This window comes from Chiloscyllium plagiosum, unplaced genomic scaffold (genome assembly GCF_037043375.1).
Source record: "Chiloscyllium plagiosum isolate Xiang-an unplaced genomic scaffold, Cpla_swu_hap1 HiC_scaffold_25, whole genome shotgun sequence".
NCBI classification, from domain to species: Eukaryota; Metazoa; Chordata; class Chondrichthyes; order Orectolobiformes; family Hemiscylliidae; genus Chiloscyllium; species Chiloscyllium plagiosum.
In genome coordinates this window covers 18,956,120-18,976,240 of record NW_028270163.1, presented here as the reverse complement: position 1 = coordinate 18,976,240, position 20,121 = coordinate 18,956,120, and the positions used below count along the sequence as shown (strand labels likewise).

The following is a 20,121-nucleotide window of genomic DNA, read 5'->3' as shown; positions in this document are numbered from 1 at the left end:
TCCTCCTAAAATGCGTCACCTCACAATTTTCAAGAATAATTCTATTTTCCATCTGTTCATCTGACTAATCCGTTGATAATGTTCTATGATCTAAGACTTTCCTCCTTGGTATTTAACACACCATATGTTTTTGTGACATCTCAGAAAGGAAAGTGGAATTTGAAATGGTTAGCTGATGAAGTCTTTCTTTGCCTGATATACAATGTAATTTAACCCCAAGTAGACCTTATGAATTTTGATGATGCACATTTGGTTTCTGTGTAAGTGTTACTCTCGCTGAACTTCGCACTATTGGATTTGCATTATCCTAGATCACCAGGTGCTTGTTCATTGTGTCTTATTAAATTAGTTTTAATTCCTGCTATTTTAAGTTGATAAATTATTGTGCATGAGGGGAGCTTGGATAGCCCAAATGGCATTATCCTTGCAATATGTTGCCACAGATCCTTCACATGGACATTTAATGAACTAATGCTAGGAACTAATGATTTTGTCCAACCCCTCTCTCCCCCACCCCCCCTCCTTTCCCTACTTTAAACATGTTTCTGCCACTCTATTTTAGTATTATCTTTCGATCTGTCATTCAGCAAAATTAAAGGTAGCCCTACTTTATGGAGACTTACGAAGTAAGTGGTATGAAGAATGTGGAATCAGAGGTTTGAGGCATGTGGTAGGGGATATTTGATGCGTTTCCAAATTTCTCATCTGTACACAGTAGCTATGCAAGTAATAAGGTATTTTCATGTCATACCAGTAACAATCAAATAATGCTACTTCTCTCCTCCCACTTTGTACTTTTTTTTAAAAAGGGATGATAGGTTTAGCAGGTAAGGATTTTACCCAGCCAAAATATGTGTACAGTCAGAAAGTAAGTTGTGATTTTGAATCTTACTCAGTAATTAATATCTGAAATGAATTGACTTGCCTACTACATTAGAAAATAGGAGCAGATGTAAGACATTCAGCTTTTAGAATCTGCTCCACTGTTCATTGTGGTAATGGTTGATCATTCAACTCAATAGCCTCTTCCTTTTTTCCCTCATATCCTTTGATCCATTTAGCGCGCGTGCTATTTCCAACTCCTTCTTGAAATCATACAATGTTTTGGCCTTTGAGGAGCAGGCGAGTCAATGTTTCGAGCATGAACTCTTTGTAGGAATGTTGATGAAGAGCTTATGCTCGAAACGTGGACTGTCCTGCTCCTCGTATGCTGACTGACCGGCTGTACTTTTCCAGCACCACACTTTTCAACTCTGATCTCCAGCGTCTGCAGTCCTCACTTTCTCCTAATGTTTGGCCTTGACTACTTTCTGTGGTAGCAAATTCCACAAGCTCATTAGTTTCTGAATGAAAACATTTCTCCACATCTCAGTCCTAACTATCTTTGTATCTTTAGACCGTGAGGCCTGATTCTGGAAACTCCTTGTGTGAGAGAAGAAATCTGGGCTGTGCACTTATTGACCATATTTGCTCTCCCCTTTCCACCACACCTTGATCCATACCTGACAACATTATCACTTCTCCTTTGTTCCAAACTGCTATCACCAAAGTAATCTCCATTCATAAGATACGTCTTCTACTTCTTGTCATTCTGTACTTCCAGTTCTTAGGCTTCTTACGACCCCTCCACAGCCCAGTGCTTACTGACGTTGTCAACTGTATTGTTGTATTGAACAGTGTTTCCTTCACAGTTTCAACCTCACACAATGATCTCATATGTAAAAGCTTATCTTTGATCCTCCATTCTCTCTAATTGCTGTTCCATTTCCTAAGGTCCTGAAATACATCTCCTTTCGTAGATTCTGAGTTCACCAAAAACATTCTGTACAATTACAAAACAGTATTTCTCAGTCTCTCGTAGTCTTTCATATGAACTAATCTGTAATGCCACATTTAAAAAAAATAAATGTTGCAGCCTAAATTTTAGCCTGCAGATGGGGTTAGGTTATCGCATTCCATGCAAGAAATTGCTTTAAGGTCAGGAAATCTTGGAAGAACAGGTTTCTTGGACATCCTATATTTTTCAACTGCAGTGTCCCTTTAAATTTCTGCCGGTTTTCACAGTAGTCAGTCGGACAGGTTGAAGTCCAGTTGGTTTGGAAGGCACCAACGTACTGCTGCAGCCAAGGAGAGCAGATTGGTCTACTTAGCAGGGACATGGGATTAGCAGAAATGTTTTGACAGCAACAGTTTTCTTATCATGAAAGTCCCACATTGGAAATAAATCACTCTGTTAACATATTTAAATCTGGTTCCTGTAGCACAACTGGAAGCCTGACATATAACTATTTAATGGTTGGCACATAAGTTGCCATTTTCCAAGGTTTTGGGAAACCTGGTACTGAAAAGGAACTGGGAGCTGAAGAAAATAAATTTTCCTTTTTGCAGCCCTTGTCAGCTAGCAGGAGCAGGAGAGCTCCTCCCAGCTCCTCAAGAAAACCTAAATTGGTCTCTTTGTCAGTCACATCCTGTATCTCCACCTTGCCACAATCCTAAACCTTTCTTCTTTTTCTGTCTCTCTTCTGAGCTTCAAATCATGATGTCTTGCTCCCTGTAGTAGTGACTAACCTCCTTCCCCCACCCCAGAATATGTTCACTTACTCTCTCCACCTTATGTCAATAGTTTTCCTCCATCTACTAAGGTGGATAATTAAAGAAAAAAAATTCAAGGTTCTAACCTTGCTGGTTTTATACAGTGCTGTTCTCACACCCCCTCATTCTCTCATTTGTGTATGCAAATATCTGAACTTATGTAATCTTAATTGCTATTCTATCTTGCGCACACCATTAGATTTCCTATATTGTTCACCACCCTTCAATGAAACAAAGCATTCCTTGAAAAGCTACTTTCATTCTATCCCACATAAAAATGCACTGGCCTATTGTCTAATTCTTGCTCATCTTTATTTGTTCCTTCGAATACCAAAATACTGTGAATGCTGGAGAGCAAAAAAGTGAAAGAATTGAAAACAGAGTTGGAGAAACACAGCCAGTTGGGCAGTATCTGTGGAGAGAAAAACTGTTTCAAATTCAGTGACTCTTTGGAACTGTGTACAGTGAACAATGAAACCTGTACAACTAAGCACTTGTGAACAGTCGCAAATAATTAATATTTTCTTTATCATACATGAAAGACTGAAAACGCAGTTACTAACAAATCACAAGCTATGGATAATCTTCAGCGTTTCAAGTTTATTTATATCTTAAAGTGCAGAACACAGGCTAATGTAATTATTTAAAATATTCAAATTATTTGACCCCGAAGTGATTCTGTTGAAGGAAATTTGTTTATTTGTTTTTCAATTCGTGTTTAGCTACAGAATTAACTGCCAGTGCACTCTTGATGGCCCCTGCAACCGTGAAAGATGGGCATGGGTGCAAAAAGATGTATGGACTTCAAGGAAGCTAATTTTCGCCTATTTTCTCTTCCACATCTCCCGCTGTCCTTAAGTCTCACTTTTCTCCCTTCCCATGTTTGGCCTAACCTGGTACTGCTCCATAATTACATTTGGATTTTCATTGTTCAAAAATCCCACCAAGTGATATGTTTATTTGTTAAATCATTGAGAAAGGACAGAACACTGAATTAAAATCATGGAAGTGCAGCTGTGAGAGAGTTCTGCCTGGTGCAGGGATGCACTTAACCCCAGACCAGTGATATTAGATTAGATTAGGTTAGATTACTTAGTGTGGAAACAGGCCCTTCGGCCCAACAAGTCCATACCGACCCGCCGAAGCGTAACCCACCCAGACCCATTCCCCTACATTTACCCCTTCACCTAACACTACGGGCAATTTAGCATGGCCAGTTCACCTAACCTGCACGTTTTTGGATTGTGGGAGGAAACCAGAGCACCCGGAGGAAACCCACGCAGACACTGGGAGAATGTGCAAACTCCACACACACAGTCGCCTGAAGCGGGAATTGAACCTGGGTCTCTGGCACTGTGAGGCAGCAGTGCTAACCACTGTGCCACCGTGCCATCCATCAAGTTATTACATTCACATCTTTATATATGTTAAATACAGTGTGGTGTTAGCAAAGGCTGGGAAAAATGGTTTCAGATATTTTAAACTGTATTCCTTGCACTGACCACAATACTCTGTTTTTTACAATGGAACATTTTTCTCAAACACTGTCAATGGTGGACCAAAGGGGTTGAGAAACATGCTGCTGTCATCTTTTCTACTTGCAATCTTTATGTTGTACTTGCAAGTCTGTGCTTGTAAAATATGTAAGTTTGAAAAATGCATAATTCTGTTCCTTTATCAAATGATGGCAACATTCTTTGTTTTTTAATTGATTTTTTAAAAATGTTTACTGTTTAATTTTATCTACAGGGATACATCTGGTCAGGGCAGGTTCTGCACCATCTTCCGTTCCTACTCTCGAGGAGCCCAGGTAAAGCAAACTATGTTTTTTGAACTAAAATTTGTATTATTGAACATGTTGTCTTCACGTGCTATACCTGAAGGTTGAATAGCATTTTTATTCACTAAGAGAATGCGTAAATAATTTTGAAGTGGAAGATGCAAGAGCAGTCCCAATTTTAAAAAGTTGATAATGTGAAGATAACGTTTATTTTGTTTTGAAAAAATGTTTTTTAAATTCCTGGTTGGGTATGTCTTCACTATTTATATGACACATTTTGGTTTGGTGAACCACTCTGAAATGTCCTGAAGTACTTCAGTTTCTATTTACCATCAATGGATCTCTCTTCCTGGTAAGCAATAGAATACAGTATGGATTCACATAAATTACTGCTTCATAGCTTGTTTAGCAAAAATTAATGACCATCTTTGCAAACTGCACAACAGCTTGATTAGTACAATGAAATAGATTTTAATTGAAATCTTGATGTAAATGTTAACTTTTCACTGTTTGAACTGCAATGTTTACAGTGCAACTGCTACATATGAAGTATATGTCTACATGAACTGATTGAAGATTTTAGTTTGCTAATCATGAGGTAACTTGACGATAGTAAAACACAGGTTTTTGGAAAAAAAAACCTTTAATCCTTTTATTTTTGAGAGAACTGTTTTTGTTCTTTGCTTTAGCTACATTTGTGGTTCATCTGTTCTGTTATCTCATGCAATTTATAAATCCAACACTAATTCCTTACCATAACATAACCACAAGTAATAAAGACTCATTTGACTCATGAGGTCAGCTTTTCACTCATGTACTGGTGATGCATAGCATTTCCCATGACCTTTCACTGTTTCAGTACTCTCAAACAGCTTGTTGGAGCAGCGTCCCAGCTTCCTGCAACTCTGTGCTGAGAACAGTGAAAATATCATCACCTTCCATAACAAGCATCACACAATTCAAACACACAATGGAAATATAATCTTTTTGCAACTACTGCCTTTTGGATGAGATATTAAATGAGACTCCGTCTCCATTTCAGTTAAGTGTAAAAGATGAGCAGGGCAGTACTCAATGACCCAACTAATCCAGTTCTGGCCTCTTCTACACCCTTGATTTTCATCATTCCTTGTCAATCAATTTCTATTCCCATGAACGTAAGCACTGGAATTCTCTTTTCCCCCAAAGTTTTCCATCTCTTGAATCTTCTGATAACACTTGTGTATGATGCTTTACAATGTTTTATGACATTAAAGTTGTAATATAAATATAAATTGTTCTTGTATTACCTGTTGACGTTTTGTTAATGGCTCAATTTTGAATGTTTGATATCTCGTGGGATATCAATAGTTATTCTATTCTATTCTATTCATGTCCACCTTCATTATTACTCATTACATTTGCAAAGATAGTTGTTGCCATCCTATCTGGTCATTGTACAGTACTTCAGGCATGTCCTGTTCTCAGATTTTGATCTTTGGTAGCTGTAGTAGGGGGTAGAGAACACATTGTAAAGTTCACATATATTTATTTTTCCTTATTTTTGGACTGTGGATCAGAAGTGGAAAAAATATTGCTATCCATCAAAGAGCCTGTTAAATGAAAGTGACTACAGCTTTTAAAATTCATTAACTATCTAAGTAGTAAACAAGTCCAATAAATTAAGGTAACAGGTGCACAAGAATCTATGGATCAGATTTTCAGAGGTAATCTCTTTGCAGTCCACTGGGTTGTGAATGGGTTCTGTTCTGGAGTCCAACTCAAAATGTATCCCTAAAGTAGAGGAGCACAATTAGGCCATTTAGCTCATTAAGTCTGCTCTGCCATTCAATCATGGCTGACATGTTTCTCAACCCCATTTCTCCTGCCTTCTCCCTGTAACTTTTGATACGCTTGGATGCAAGCAGATTTAATTGCAACATTCATTGAATGGAATAAATACGTGAAGGGAAAATATACAAAGTTCTGGCTTGAAAGCAGTGGAACGTGTTCAAGTGAACACTCTACTGTTAAGCTGGCACAGGGACAATGGATTAATTGGTCACCTTGCATATGGTATCCATCTATATTTCAATATTACATAAAAGAACCAAATGCAGAACAATTTTTTAAAATTACTTTTCATTGTTCTGAATAAAGTGCATCTTCCTTGCAGCCAGAAGTTTGTGTACTCTTGGTCATAGATCTTTCCAGTTAATCTTTCTACTTCCACTATATTTACTATTATAAAGCACAATTTGGGTAGCATAGACAAGAAAATGTATTTTTGTTAATTTGAGCTTTGAGCTTGGAAGATATAGCTGTGATATCTGATGTTCCATTTAGCAGCCTAGGGTAAGAAATGTGATAAGGAAGTTTGAATCACCAGCAACATAGAGATTGAAGAAAGAAACATATTGAATGGTACAGATGGAATGTTTAATTTAGTTGCATTTGTAGAAAGCAATTGAGAAATAATCTGTAAATAACTTTTAAAAGGTTATTAATAAAGAGTAAAACATCGAATGATAACGTTGTCATCAGTGGCTTACAACTTTGTGACTAACATCACATCATTTCTGATACTTTACACTGTTTGACAAAATCATTCTAAAATTAGCAAACTGTCCAAAGGCAACAAGTCTCAAAGGGGATGCCCATATTAAAAAGCCAAAATGCATAAAAAATTTGCATTAACCATATTTCACTATCTAAATTTCATATAGTATTTACTTTGTTTATTTGCAGTTGTGTCAGCCCACCTTAAACATTCAATTCCTCCATACTTAGTAACAGCAGTGCATATCATTTATAAGATGCACTGCAGTGATTCTTCAAGCCACCTTCAAACCTTGATTTGGACCATAGAGAAGGACAATAACAACAAATGCATGGAAATGCCACCATCTGCAAGTCATACATAATCCTGACTTGTAAATATATCCCTGTTCTTTTTGCTGTCTTTGGACCAAAGTTGTACTTGCTAGCATAGTATAGATATACCTACACAGATGAACTGCAGCAGGTGAAGAAGTTAGCTCATCACAACCTTCTCAAGGTAGTTGGGATGTGTAATAAATGCTGGCATAGCCAGTGAAACCAGCATTCAGTGCATGAATTGTTTAAAAAATGTTGACAAAATAAAAGTACTGAAAATCCAAACAAGAAAGGAACCAAAATAACTGCAGCTTAAAAATAATGTGGAGCCAAGACAAAGGAAGAAGAGCAGAAAAATAAAAGTATGAAAAATTAAAGTCAGAAGAATAAAGTCATGCGTAGTGTGAAGAAAATAAATGAATATAGGAATGAAAATATGTTTTAAGTGAGAAGATAGGCATTGCTAGCTGGGTAGGTATGTCAGAGAATGCCTTGTCAGAAAACTTTCTTTTGTAAATTGTGAAATATTTAGGAAACAATTGGATTGTTATCATCTGCCTTTGATTTTCATAGGGTGTCATCTTGGTCTACGACATTACAAATCGTTGGTCATTTGATGGTATTGACAGGTGGATCAAAGAAATAGATGAGGTAAGGCACCTTTCATCTCTAGTGGTTCATGAGCAAAGGTGACTAACCTAAATACTGAAGAAGAATGAAGATAATTTTATTGGAATTTCAACTGGAGATAAATGGAGAACATAGAACAGTACAGAAAAGGAATTGGCCTTTCAGCCTACTGCATCTATGCTGATCATGCTGCCATTCTAAACTAGTCCTATCTGCCAGCACATGGTTCATATTCCTCTATTCTCCATCTATTAATCTGTCTAAATGCCTCTTAAATGTTGCTATCATATCTACTTCCATCAACTTCCCTGACAGTGCATTCCGGGCATTATCTGTATTTAAAAAAAATTGCCTTGCACATCTTTTAAACTTGTCCCACTCACTTTAAACCCATGCCCCTTAGTATTTGACATTTCCACCCTGGGAAAAATACTCAAATTATCCATCCTATCTATACCTCTCGAAATCTTCTAAACTTCTATCAAGTTGCCCCCTCAGCCTCTGATGCTCTTGTGAAAATAATCCAAGCTTGTTCAACCTCTCCATATAACTAATACACTCCAATCCAGGCCACATCCTGGTAAACCTCTTTTGCAAAATCTCCAAAGCTTCCACATCCTTCCTGTAAACACTCTAAATGTGACACAGTTAAAATTTCTTATACAGTTGTAATGTAATTTGTCAACTTTTATATTCTGATGAAGGCAAGCAAGCCATATGCCATCTTGACCACTTGATACAAGTGTTGTCACTTTCAGGGAGGTATGGACTTGTGCCTCATGATCTCACTGTATATTAATGATCCTAAAGATCATGTCATTTACAGTATTCCTTACTCTTGAATTTGATCTCCCAAAATGCATCACCTCACACTTGTCTGGATTAAGCTCCATCTGTCATTTCTCCACCCAGTTTACCAACCAATGTATATCCTGCTGTACCCTTTGACAACCTTCCTCACTATCCAGAGCTCACCATCAATTTTCATATATGTACAAAATTACTTATTAGACTACCTCCATTTTCATCCAAATCATTTATATCGATTACAAACAACAGAGGTCCCTTTCCACTGATCCTTGCAGAACACCACAGTTAGAAAAACATCCCTCCACAGCTACTGTCTATGACCAAGCCAATTTTATATCCAACTTACTAACTCACTGTGGATCTCATGTAACTTAATCTTCTGGAGAAGGCTACTAAGGGATCTTGTCAAATGCTTTAGTAAAGTCCACTTAGACAACATCCAGTGCACTAGCCTTAACCATCTTTGTCACATCCTTGAAAACTCAATCAAATTTGTGAGACAAGATCTCACCCACATAAAGCCATGCTGACTATCTGTATTAAGGTCATTCTTTTCCAAATGCGAGGAAATCCCGTCACTAAGAATCTTTTCTAATAATTTCCATTCCTTTGATGTAAGGCTTACTGGCCTATGATTTTCTGGATTACCCCTGTTGCCCTTCTTAAACAAAGAAACATCATTCACTGTTCTCCAGTCTTTTGACAGTTTTGGCCTGCTGGATCTCTGTCAAGGCTCCAGCAATATCTTCCCTTAGCTCCCTCTGTAACCTAGGATAAATCTGTCTCTGTTCTGATTTATGCAATAAAAAAGAAGTCTTATGAAGATAATGCTTTCATACAATTGGTGCATTAAATTGTAATACAGAACTTGTTGTTATGATGGACTAATTCAAATAGGTTTGTGTTAGTCAAGTTATTTCTGGTTTGAGTCCAAAGATTTGCAGGTTAGGTGAATTGGTCATGTTAAATTGCCCAAAGATGTGTAGGTTAGGTGAGTTAGTCATGGTAATGTAAAGTAATAGGATAGGCGAATGGGTCCGGGTAGGATACTCTTCAGAAGGTCGGTGTGAACATGTTGGGCCTAATGACCTGTTTCCATGCTGTCGGGATTCTATGATAAAAAGAGAGCAATATTCTTAAATTGAAACATGAACTAAGAAAAAAGGAAGTTGAATGAAATCATGAACACAACTAACAAAAGGTTAGTTGACCTCCGTGTTTGTTTTTCTGTGTATGTTGGATTTGCAGAATATTATTTCATGAGGACCAATTGAATCCAAGTATCATTATAATCTTGATCCTATGATGGACAAAAGAGATGAATTTGTGTGGTGAGGTATGGGTGTCTTCCACTTGGTACTTCAGGCAGAAGATGGATGCAAATGTTTCATCTTTCACTTTTGCAGTGTGTTGTATTTTCTCTACTTTTATTGAAGATGGAGTTGTTAATGGAGAAGCATTCTCCCATTTGTTTAACTGCCCACCACTATTCAAACCTGCATTCAACAGAACTGCAAAATATTGATTTGACCAGTTGGTTCTGAGATTATTTACCTTTACCATATAGCATGCTGCTCCACAATTTTTTTTTTTACATGCAGCCTCATGGGCTAGCAGGTTTGGATCTTGTTTTTAGGTATAGTTGGTCCAATCATGCTTTCCTGCAATCTTTGTTGAACCAATATTGGTCCCTTGACTTATTGGGTTCTGGTAGAATGGATTTGTCAGTCGGGTAAATTGAAAATGTTGGATATTCAGTTTTCATGGGACAACTTCAGCAATAGTGAGGCTTGAGTTCCAGTGCACTCTACCACTAAGTTGAACCTAATGTGAAGACTCAACGGCTATGCTATGGTTACTCCTGCCAATACCTTCATGGACAGATCTATCTTTGATGATTAGATTAGTAAGAATGCACATTTTACTCAAATAGTCTTTTGAGATTGTTCTCCCCATTTTGGAACAAATTCCAGATGTTAGTGAGAAGTACTCTCCTTGGTCAATGTAGAATAGATGCCTGGTTTTATTCTTGTATATTGTTGAATGGCTTGCGAGTCATTTCACAAGACAGTTAAGAATCATCCATACTACTGTGGTTCTGGAGAACTGGATCATTTGTCCACACATCTGAACTTCTAATTCACTCACAAAACAACTCTTTGAGTAATGTTCTGATTTCCTTTACTCAGCATGCCCCAGGTGTACCTAAGATCCTGGTTGGAAATCGTCTTCACTTAGCCTTTAAGCGGCAGGTATCAACAGAGCAGGCTCAGGCTTATGCTGAACGGCAAGGCATGACATTCTTTGAAGTTAGCCCTTTGTGCAACTTTAACATCATTGAGTCATTCACAGAATTGGCAAGGATCGTGTTAATGCGGCATGGAATGGACAGGCTTTGGAGGCCTAACCGAGGTAAGATTTTAATTTTCTTAATGCTGTTAAGTTAGAGAAATTTATTTTTCCTCTCCAAAGTTATAAGAGATAAGGTGCCAACACCCAAAATGAAACTCTTAAAATATTATAACTGTAAATACAGGAACTCTTTTTCTATTTGTAATTGTGGTGTTTATTACAACCTGAAATCAGTACAAAATGCTACCTTCCAGATGTTTCAATCATAAATTGAAATAATCATCCCTCTCCCTTGGTGCACAGTCTAGCTAGATGTCAATGGCTTGTCAATTCCGAGCTATGCGTCAGATTTCATTACAACGATCAAGGCAACTAAGTTGCACTGAGGTCTGTTTTCACTCCTTACTCCCACCACCAAATGGAACTATTAGGGATGTCTTCATTGCCTTTGGATTACATTTCTTCTGTTGTCTTTTGGTGACTGTGTCTTGTCATCCATTGTCCCTGTCACTGGGCTACATTGGCTCAGGATATATCTGACGATAGGCCATTATCTTGTTTCAGCCTTGATGCCTATCCCTTTGAAATCCTCATCTTTTATTGCTCTCCTGATGCTTCCATCAACCTCTCACTCCATATAGCTAAAATTAACTAATTTAGTATGACATTGGAAGAAGATAATTGTGGGTTTCTTTTCTCCGCTATCTGTTTTCTTCTGAGATGCTGCTCCCTATTTTTCCCCTAACCTTGAACAGCATGTGCGAGCAGACTCATGAACATTTTAGCAACTAAAATTGAGACACACCAATCAAAAGAGATCCCCACCATGCCTCAGCATTCACACTCTCTCTAAAAAGAAAGAAAAGCATGCATTTACATAGTATCTTTCATGGCCTGATGTTTCAAGTGCTTTCCAGCTAAGCAGATAATTTTATAGTAACGCTTTCTTCAAAGCCATTTTGTCAATGAGGCTCACCTTTTGCTTTCTTGATCCCATTTCCACCAAATCGTTGACCAATCACCTTGGATTTTTAGACTCTTTACATTACATTGGAATTGCTTTCCCCATCTTGGGTAATGTCTCATTCCCATTGCCTCTTCTTTCCTTTGTCATAGAGATATACAGCACGGAAGCAGACCATTATGGGAGGCACGGTGGCTAGCACTGCTGCCTCACAGCGCCAGAGACCGGAGTTCAATTTCCGCCTCAGGCAACTGTCTGTGTGGAGTTTGCACATTCTTCTTGTGTCTATGTGGGTTTCCTCCGGGTGGTCCGGTTTCCTCACAGTCCAAAGATGTGCAGGTTAGGTGAATTGGCCATGCTAAATTGCCCGTAGTGTTAGGTGAAGGGGTAAGTGTAAGGGAATGGGTCTGGGTGAGTTGCTCTCCAGAGGGTCGGTGTGGTCTTGTTGGGCTGAAGGGCCTGTTTCCACACTGTAAGTGATCTAATCTAATATTTCTATCCAAGTCGTCCATGCCGACCAGATATCCTAATCTAATCTAGTCCCATTTGCCAGCCCTTGGCCCATATCTTTCAAAACCCTTCCTATTCAAGTACTCATGCAGATGCCTTTTAAATGCTGTAATTGTACCAGCCTCCACCACTTCCTTTGGCAGCTCATTCCATACATGCACCACCCTCTGTGTGCAGAAGTTGTCCCTTAGGTCCCTTTCATATCTTTCCCTTTTCACCTTGAGTCCTGGACTCCCCAATCCCAGGAAAAGACCTTGTTTATTTATCCTATCTATGTCCCTTTCCTTTATCATGCCCAAAATCAGTTTCACCTTTTTTTTTTGTTTCTTTGCTCCACAATTGCATGCCAGTCCTTTTTCATCCTCTTTATTTCTCTCCATCCAAATCAGGTTGTTTGTAACTTCTCTTTTAAATTTTTTCTTTAGTTTGTGTCTCTTAATTTACTTGCGTTTACTGGTTAGTGTGTAGAGAATTGGTTGGATTGCCATATGAAAATTATTGCTTTTAAGCAATTTCTTGTCATAGATCCATAAAGTCATTTGAATCAATGGAGTTTAACCATTTTAATCCAACTTATTGGTGTTTTTTATTTGAAGGAGTAACATGCTGTGTGTATAAAAGGGAGCCTGTAGATGTACTTGGATTTCCAAAAGGCATTTGGAAAGGAGTCATAAAGATGATTGCACAAAGTAGGGGTTCATTTTATAGTGGGTGACTTGTTAGTATGGATAGGAAATTGGCAAGCTCACAGAAAACAATGTGTATGTGCAAATGGGTCTTCTTCTCACTTTCAGAATGTTACAATGAAGTTCCACAAAGATTTTGATTAGATTAGATTACAAGATTAGATTAGATTACATTACATTACAGTGTGGAAACAGGCCCTTCGGCCCAAAAAGTCACGGGGAGAACGTGCAAACTCCACACAGTCAGTCGTCTGAGGTGGGAAATGAACCTGGGTCTCTGGCGCTGTGAGGCAGCAGTGCTAACCACTGTGCCACCGTGCTGCCCACTATGTCACATGTTCTCCCCGTGTCTGCGTGGGTTTCCTCCGGGTGCTCCGGTTTCCTCCCATAGTCCAAAGATGTGCAGGTTAGGTGAATTGGCCATGCTAAATTGCCCGTAGTGTTAGGTAAGGGGTAAATGGAGTGGTATGGGTGGGTTGCGCTTCAGCGGGTCGGTGCGGACTTGTTGGGCTGAAGGGCCTGTTTCCATACTGTAATGTAATTAATTTTGCTGGGGCCTCATCTTTTTACAATTTATATCATTGATTTAGAGGAGGAGAGTGTCCACATGGTAGCTAAAATTTCAGATGACACAAAGATAGGTAGTAAAGTATGCGATGAAGAACACAAGGATAGGAAATATACATATCAAAATGTGTTACAGTGAATGGGCAAATATCAGGCAGATGGAGCATAACGTGGTAACATGTTCACTTTGCAATAAGGATAAGTAAGAGTATTACTTAAGTAGAGAATAACTGCAAATATGCAGTTCTGGAGTGAGTCATAACACGTTAATATGCAAGTACAATAAGCAATTGTGAGCATTTCTTTATTACAAGAGGGATTGAATATAAAAGCAATAATGTTATGCTTTAGTTTTACAGTGTAATGATGAGATCATATCCTGAATACTGTGTACAATTTTGATTTCCTTATTTAAGAAATGATGTAAATCTGTTGGAGGTATTTCAGAGATGATTTATGAGACTGATGCCGAGAATGAGTGGATTGTCTCCAGAGGAAACATTGGGCAGACTTGGATATATTCCCACCGGAGTATGAGAATTGACTTGATTGAATTGAATAAGATGTTGAATATAATGGCTCTTGATATAATGGGTATGAAAATAATGTCTCTCCTGTGGGTATGTAGGAAGACCACTTTAAAAATTAGAGACCACTCTTTTAGGCAAAGATGAGGAGAACTTTGTTTTCTAAGTTGTCCAAATTTGGAGCTTTCTGCGTTCAAAGGTAGTGGAGACAAGATTATTAAATACTTTTAAGGCAAAGATAGATTCTTGTTAGGCAGGACAATCAAAGGTTATGGGGGTTGGATAGGAATATAGAATATGAAACATGAACAGATCAGCCATGATCTTGTTGATCGATTGGGACAGACTCAACAGGTTGAATAACCTAATATTGCTTCAAATTCCATGTTCGTATGAGTACACTGGAATATCTATCACAAGTTTATAAGTCTGTAATCTACAAAAGCCAGAGGATTCATGAAGTATCTATTGGTTCACAGCAATCAGTTACAATCAAGAAGCAGATAGAAGAATATATTGCCCAAGTTATGAACAATCTTGAAGGGAGTGCAGGAGTTTGAGAGTTATCTTGACCTGCAACTTAATTTTTATTGATTTACTCAAAAATATGAATTCATATCAAATTTGCCAAGCTGAATCAAGCATTTATTTAAAAGCTTGTTACAGGGTACGCAAGATTGAACCATGAGTTATGCTGAGTGGTCAGTTTAAAACAACAGATTGAAAGAAAATCTGCTTTCCTGGACAGGCAACCTAGCTTTGGAATGTATAGTATGCTGCCACCATCTGGTGAATGGGCTAACAAACAATGCACTAAACTTTCACATTTAACAGTATTCTTATTAAACGGTGCTAGAATTGCAGTTAACTCTCCAGGTGAGGGGGATCAAACTGAAACCTCTTTCTATTCTACTATGGTAATGAATATCTTTGTTAGGGCAGTAAATGTTTCATTCTGAGACTTCCATTTTTCATTTTGCTATTTTTTCAGGACCATGTTTCTCAATAATATACTTTCAGGACATATGATTAAGAAAATTGGGACTAGGCTTCAATTTGTGATGATCTAAAAGCAGAAATGTTTCTCACACTGATGCAAATAAGCACTTTACAATTTTCAATGATAAATCTTTTTATTGTCCCATTATTTGTTTCAGTGATTTCACTGTATATGATCTGTTCCCCACCTTACCCCAACTGCTCACCTGCAGGCAGTTAAACTATCTCATCAGATCAGGAAACCCAATTAACCTCATTCAGGTCTCCTTCCTCAGGATCTGAACATATTTAGTTGCCTTGCCTGCCTTTTGGGGTCGTTTGCTAGCCCAACCTTGGCCTGTCTGGAGCAAGATCAGAAAACCAAATTTAGTGTAGCCTGAAATTCAAATCTTTTATTTCTTGCAATAAATTAGCAGTATATTGCTATTGGGATTGATTCTTGGTGGTTCTTGAGGCCTGTTATAACTACTCCAAGGTAACTAATTCGTATCTCTGATGTATTGTTTTCTTTGCAGTGCTAAGCCTACAAGATCTGTGTTGCCGAGCCATTGTTTCATGCACGCATGTACATCTAGTGGACAAACTACCCCTTCCTGTTACCTTAAAGAGTCACCTTAAGTCTTTTTCTATGGCCAATGGACTGAATGCTAGGATGATGCATGGACGTTCCTACTCTCTAACTCCTAACGGTGGCAAGCAAAGTAGTCTGAAGAAATCCAAGATCATTCGTCCTTCCCAAAGTCCGACACAGAGCTGCAGTCGAAACAGCTGTAAAATCTCTTAGCTATGTCCATGTGTTATAAACGAACATTGTATATCTGATCACTACATATGCCGCCTTGCCATGCCAGTATCTTGGCTGTTCCAGTAAGAGAACTTCTTCAACAAGTAGAAATGAAAAGGGCCCATAAACTGTTGGTTCAAAGTTTGCACAAGGGAGTAAGAAATTATGCTGCTAATTTAAAAAGTGATTGCAAAAGGTGTGTTACTCACAGGGATCTCTGATTCTCTGGACTGATTGTTTCAATTGAGATGGGAACGAAAGTTTGTTTTATCGTAGTTCAAAGTCAATATTATACTTGTCCATTTTTATGAGAACCAGACAATTGAATTGTATCTGATTGATTGATTGTTTTGAGTAGATTGGAGGAATTAGGCATGTGTGATGTTGTTGAATATTTAAAGTTATACTTGGAGTTGGAATTTTAATTGCACTGTAAGCTATACTCTGTTTTCAAAACATTCTTAAATATTGAAACCAGGAAAGGATTCTTCCTGACAGTTGAAGGTCTGTTTCTGGGAATGTGACTTGTCTTGACAATTTGCAGCCATCCAGAAAATAACCTTCAAATTTGTATGTAAAAATCATATGCTGAGAATTATTATGAATTTGTACATTAATCCATTTTCAAGTTCCTCTGGTGGTTGTTAACTATTGTGGATTAATACTAACTTGGTCATTTGTAAATATAATTTTCCTTGTGGGACTACAATTTGTTGTTTTGTACAGAAAGAAAAAAAACACTATTAAACTAAGATGTATAATGCTAAGCTGACCAGAAATGCCAAAGATGATGATGGTAGAAATGTTAACAGTATGTGGTCAAAGATTTCTGAGTTAATTATCCATAATGTTTTGTAATTAAAATATCTTTTGGGGGAAAATGTTTTTCTCACCAGAAGTGTACTTTAAAATGATAGTATATGTGTCTGTTTTAAAAAGATTGAAATATCAACCTAGGTTTTCCTGTCATATTGCTGATGGTGGCTCAATTATTTGAGTGGGTTACTGGTAGCTTTCCAGCCTGGGCCATTGTTCTATGGTGGGTTTCATAAACAAAATGCTTCTGTTACAAAGAGTAAAGATGCAGTTACTTTAAGTACCTGCATCTTGATGAAATGCAAAAAGTTTTGAGAAGTGGTGTAACTGCCAATAATTCTTGTATTCAATTCTGTATTTGCATTTGCATTCTATGTGTAAGTTTTGAATTGTACTTTACCTCAATACTTCTACAGGAAACACATGTCTGTATTTGATCAAGTGTCACAAAGGAAAAAGTGGCCTGTCTGTACCAACTGATAGTCAATTACATATGTTGATTTTGACCACATCAGTGAAAAACTCAATACTTTGATTCGTTCTGCCTTCCTTTCTGAAGAACGATCTCTGCTGACAGTTGGAATTACAAATGTATTACTTCATAGTTATCCAGAGAAGATCATTATGTCAAATTCAAAACCCACCAACTCCCACAGCTACCTGGACTATACACCCCCTTCTCCATAAAAACTGCTACCCTTTCCTCCCAATTCCTCCGCTGTATCTGCTCTCAGGAGGAGCAATTTTTCAAGGACTGCAATTTCCCCTCCCATGTGGTCAACAGTGTCCTCCAGTGCATCTCCTCCATTTCCTGCACCTCCGCCCTTGAACCCCACCCCTCCAACGGCAACAAGACTAGAACCCCTCTTTGGTCCAAACATGAATAAAGAGCTGAACTCCAGAGGGGAGATGATTATGACTGCCTTTTATACCAAGGCATCACTTCACGCTGGAGCCCAAATAACAATGGTTATCATCAATGAATCTCCCCCCTATTGCCATTGCAGTTACCATTGACCAAAAGGTCATATAAATACTTGGCAACACAAACAGGTGAGAGCTGCAGATTTTTGCAGCAAGTTGCTTACAAGGCACAAATAAGAGCTTTGTTAGAATACTCTTGCCTGGATGAGTGCCATGCCGAGAATCCTTTCGAAGCTTACCATCCAGCACAAAGTAAATAGTTTGGCACCTAATCTGCCACCTTCACCACCAAAACAATAGCAGCGGTTTGTATAAAATGCACGGCAATATCTCAGCAAGGTTCTTTGAAAACATCTTTCAAACTTATGACTTTGCTCCAAGAAGTGCAATAGCAGAAAAGGCAAGGCAACACCACAACATGCAAGTTTTTTCTAAATCATGTTCCATTCTGATTTGGAACTATATTGCCATTCCTTTGTTGTCCTGGAACTCCCTAACAGCACTGGGTGAGGAAAAAGACCAAGAAAAAGGCAGCTCACCACCAACTTCTGAAGGGCAAGTGATGGGCAATAACTGCTGGCCCAGCCAGCAACACATACAGCCTATCTAAGAATAATAATTGAAAATTAATAGAAATTTACAAGAATTTACTTAACTGCTGTCTGTGCATTCTGTTTTGTTTTTAAACAATTTGAAGTGGCCATACAATTTAGGCTTAATTTACAGAAAACCTTGATTTTGAGTATCTGCATAATGAGTGACCAGAGCATAATTCTGAGAAATTACAGTTTAGGAATTGTGATAACAGGTCGGGGGGGATTGAAAGTATTGACTGAATTGGCAGACTGATTAGTTATGATGTTAATTAGTATGTTTCTTGGGCTATTTTTGGTGAGGAAAGAAGATTCCTCATTGGGCATTGAATGATAAAAGTGTTGTGAACTTTAGCTCAACAAGCAATACTGGTCACTCCAAAAGCAAAAGTTTCGCTTCCCATATCTCTTGCTGACTTTCCCACCAAGTGCTGGAAATGCAACATCTTCACTTTGTACTTATTTGGTTCACTCAGACCACTCTTATAGATTGTGTCCAATCTAAAGTACTCGTCTGCTATTTCTCACGTTGAACAATGATCTTGTGCGCAGAGGAATCATCCAATGCTACTCATCTCCTAAAATACTATGCAATAAAAATATTGCAGCTGATTTCTGGACAATGACCACTGATTTGTGTAGTGATTCTTTTGAACCCAAATATCAGTCAAACAACATTGAGTGCAAATCCAAAACAGCCTAATGAAAATAATGGTATTGATGTGAAATGCTTCTATACAAAATGGATGCTATCTATTGCAAATGCAGGTGCTGGAAATCTGAAATAAATACTAAATGCTTGAAATACACAGCAGGTCAGTTAATGTCTTTGGAGACTGAAATAAATTTAGTGTTACATGTTGATAACCTTTTTGTGGGAAGGCCATTTCCAGTATATTCTGTTCCTATTAGGGTGCCTTGCTGTCAGTTTATGAAGTTGTATATCCTACATCATCACACATTTGAAAACTAGGCAGCCTGGGATTGCATAATGAAGAGCCAGGTTCTAATTTTCAAAATCTCATACTTGCTGTTCATTTCAATGGTAGGACATGGAAAATTATGGCAATATATTTTGTCAGGTGGGAAAATAACATTGAAAATTTTGCATTATCCTACTATTTCCTCAGGATGAGTATCATCAGCATTTATTACAATTTGTGGTGTTAAGCAGCCAAAGTCAGTTCCATCATTAAAAACAGTTAAAGTTTAAAAAGAAAACCAGTTCCAGTACAAAAAGGCACAAAACACATATCAGCATTTTTCATTCATTATATCCATAAACTTTTCATTGTGGGTTTACATAGTTGTACAAATGGCAGTCCCAACTATCCAAAAAAACTGTTGACTTTTTTAATAGTAGTTTAGAATCTGGTTGAACTGCTGTTCCAGCTTTTTACAGGTTTCAGAATAAAATTTCAGATCTTTTTTAACTCCAAGAACATTATAAATAGACAATGAGGCTTATGGCTGTGGAAACTTGTTAGACTATAAAGTTACCTCTGTCAATCGGCTGCCTTTGGAGCTGAAAGTTTAGCTGGCTTTGTTTCCAGGTTGGTGGGAGGAGAAAAGTTGAATGAGATTTTAATACATTTCTAATTAACTGAAACCACGTTCAGAATAAATTCAGTAGAACCTCTGGTGCCTCAAATTTGATATTAAATCACAAACTTGTTTGGGTTGCCATTGGAATATTATTATATTTTTGGCCAAGCACACGTAACAGTTTAT

The 20,121-nt window shown here is 37.9% G+C and overlaps 1 protein-coding gene across 1 annotated transcript in view; it reads left to right on the top strand.

Moving 5' to 3' along the window:
• LOC122562038 (ras-related protein Rab-40B) overlaps positions 1–19,197 on the top strand; it is a 75,090-nt gene extending 55,893 nt beyond the window's left edge. Inside the window, exons 3-6 of the mRNA XM_043714483.2 lie at positions 4,342–4,402; positions 7,802–7,879; positions 10,858–11,080; positions 15,789–19,197. Coding sequence (XP_043570418.1) covers positions 4,342–4,402; positions 7,802–7,879; positions 10,858–11,080; positions 15,789–16,057 — 631 coding nt within the window. The 3' untranslated portion in view covers positions 16,058–19,197. The remainder of the gene's footprint in view (positions 1–4,341; positions 4,403–7,801; positions 7,880–10,857; positions 11,081–15,788) is intronic.
• Positions 19,198–20,121: the final 924 nt, after the last annotated feature.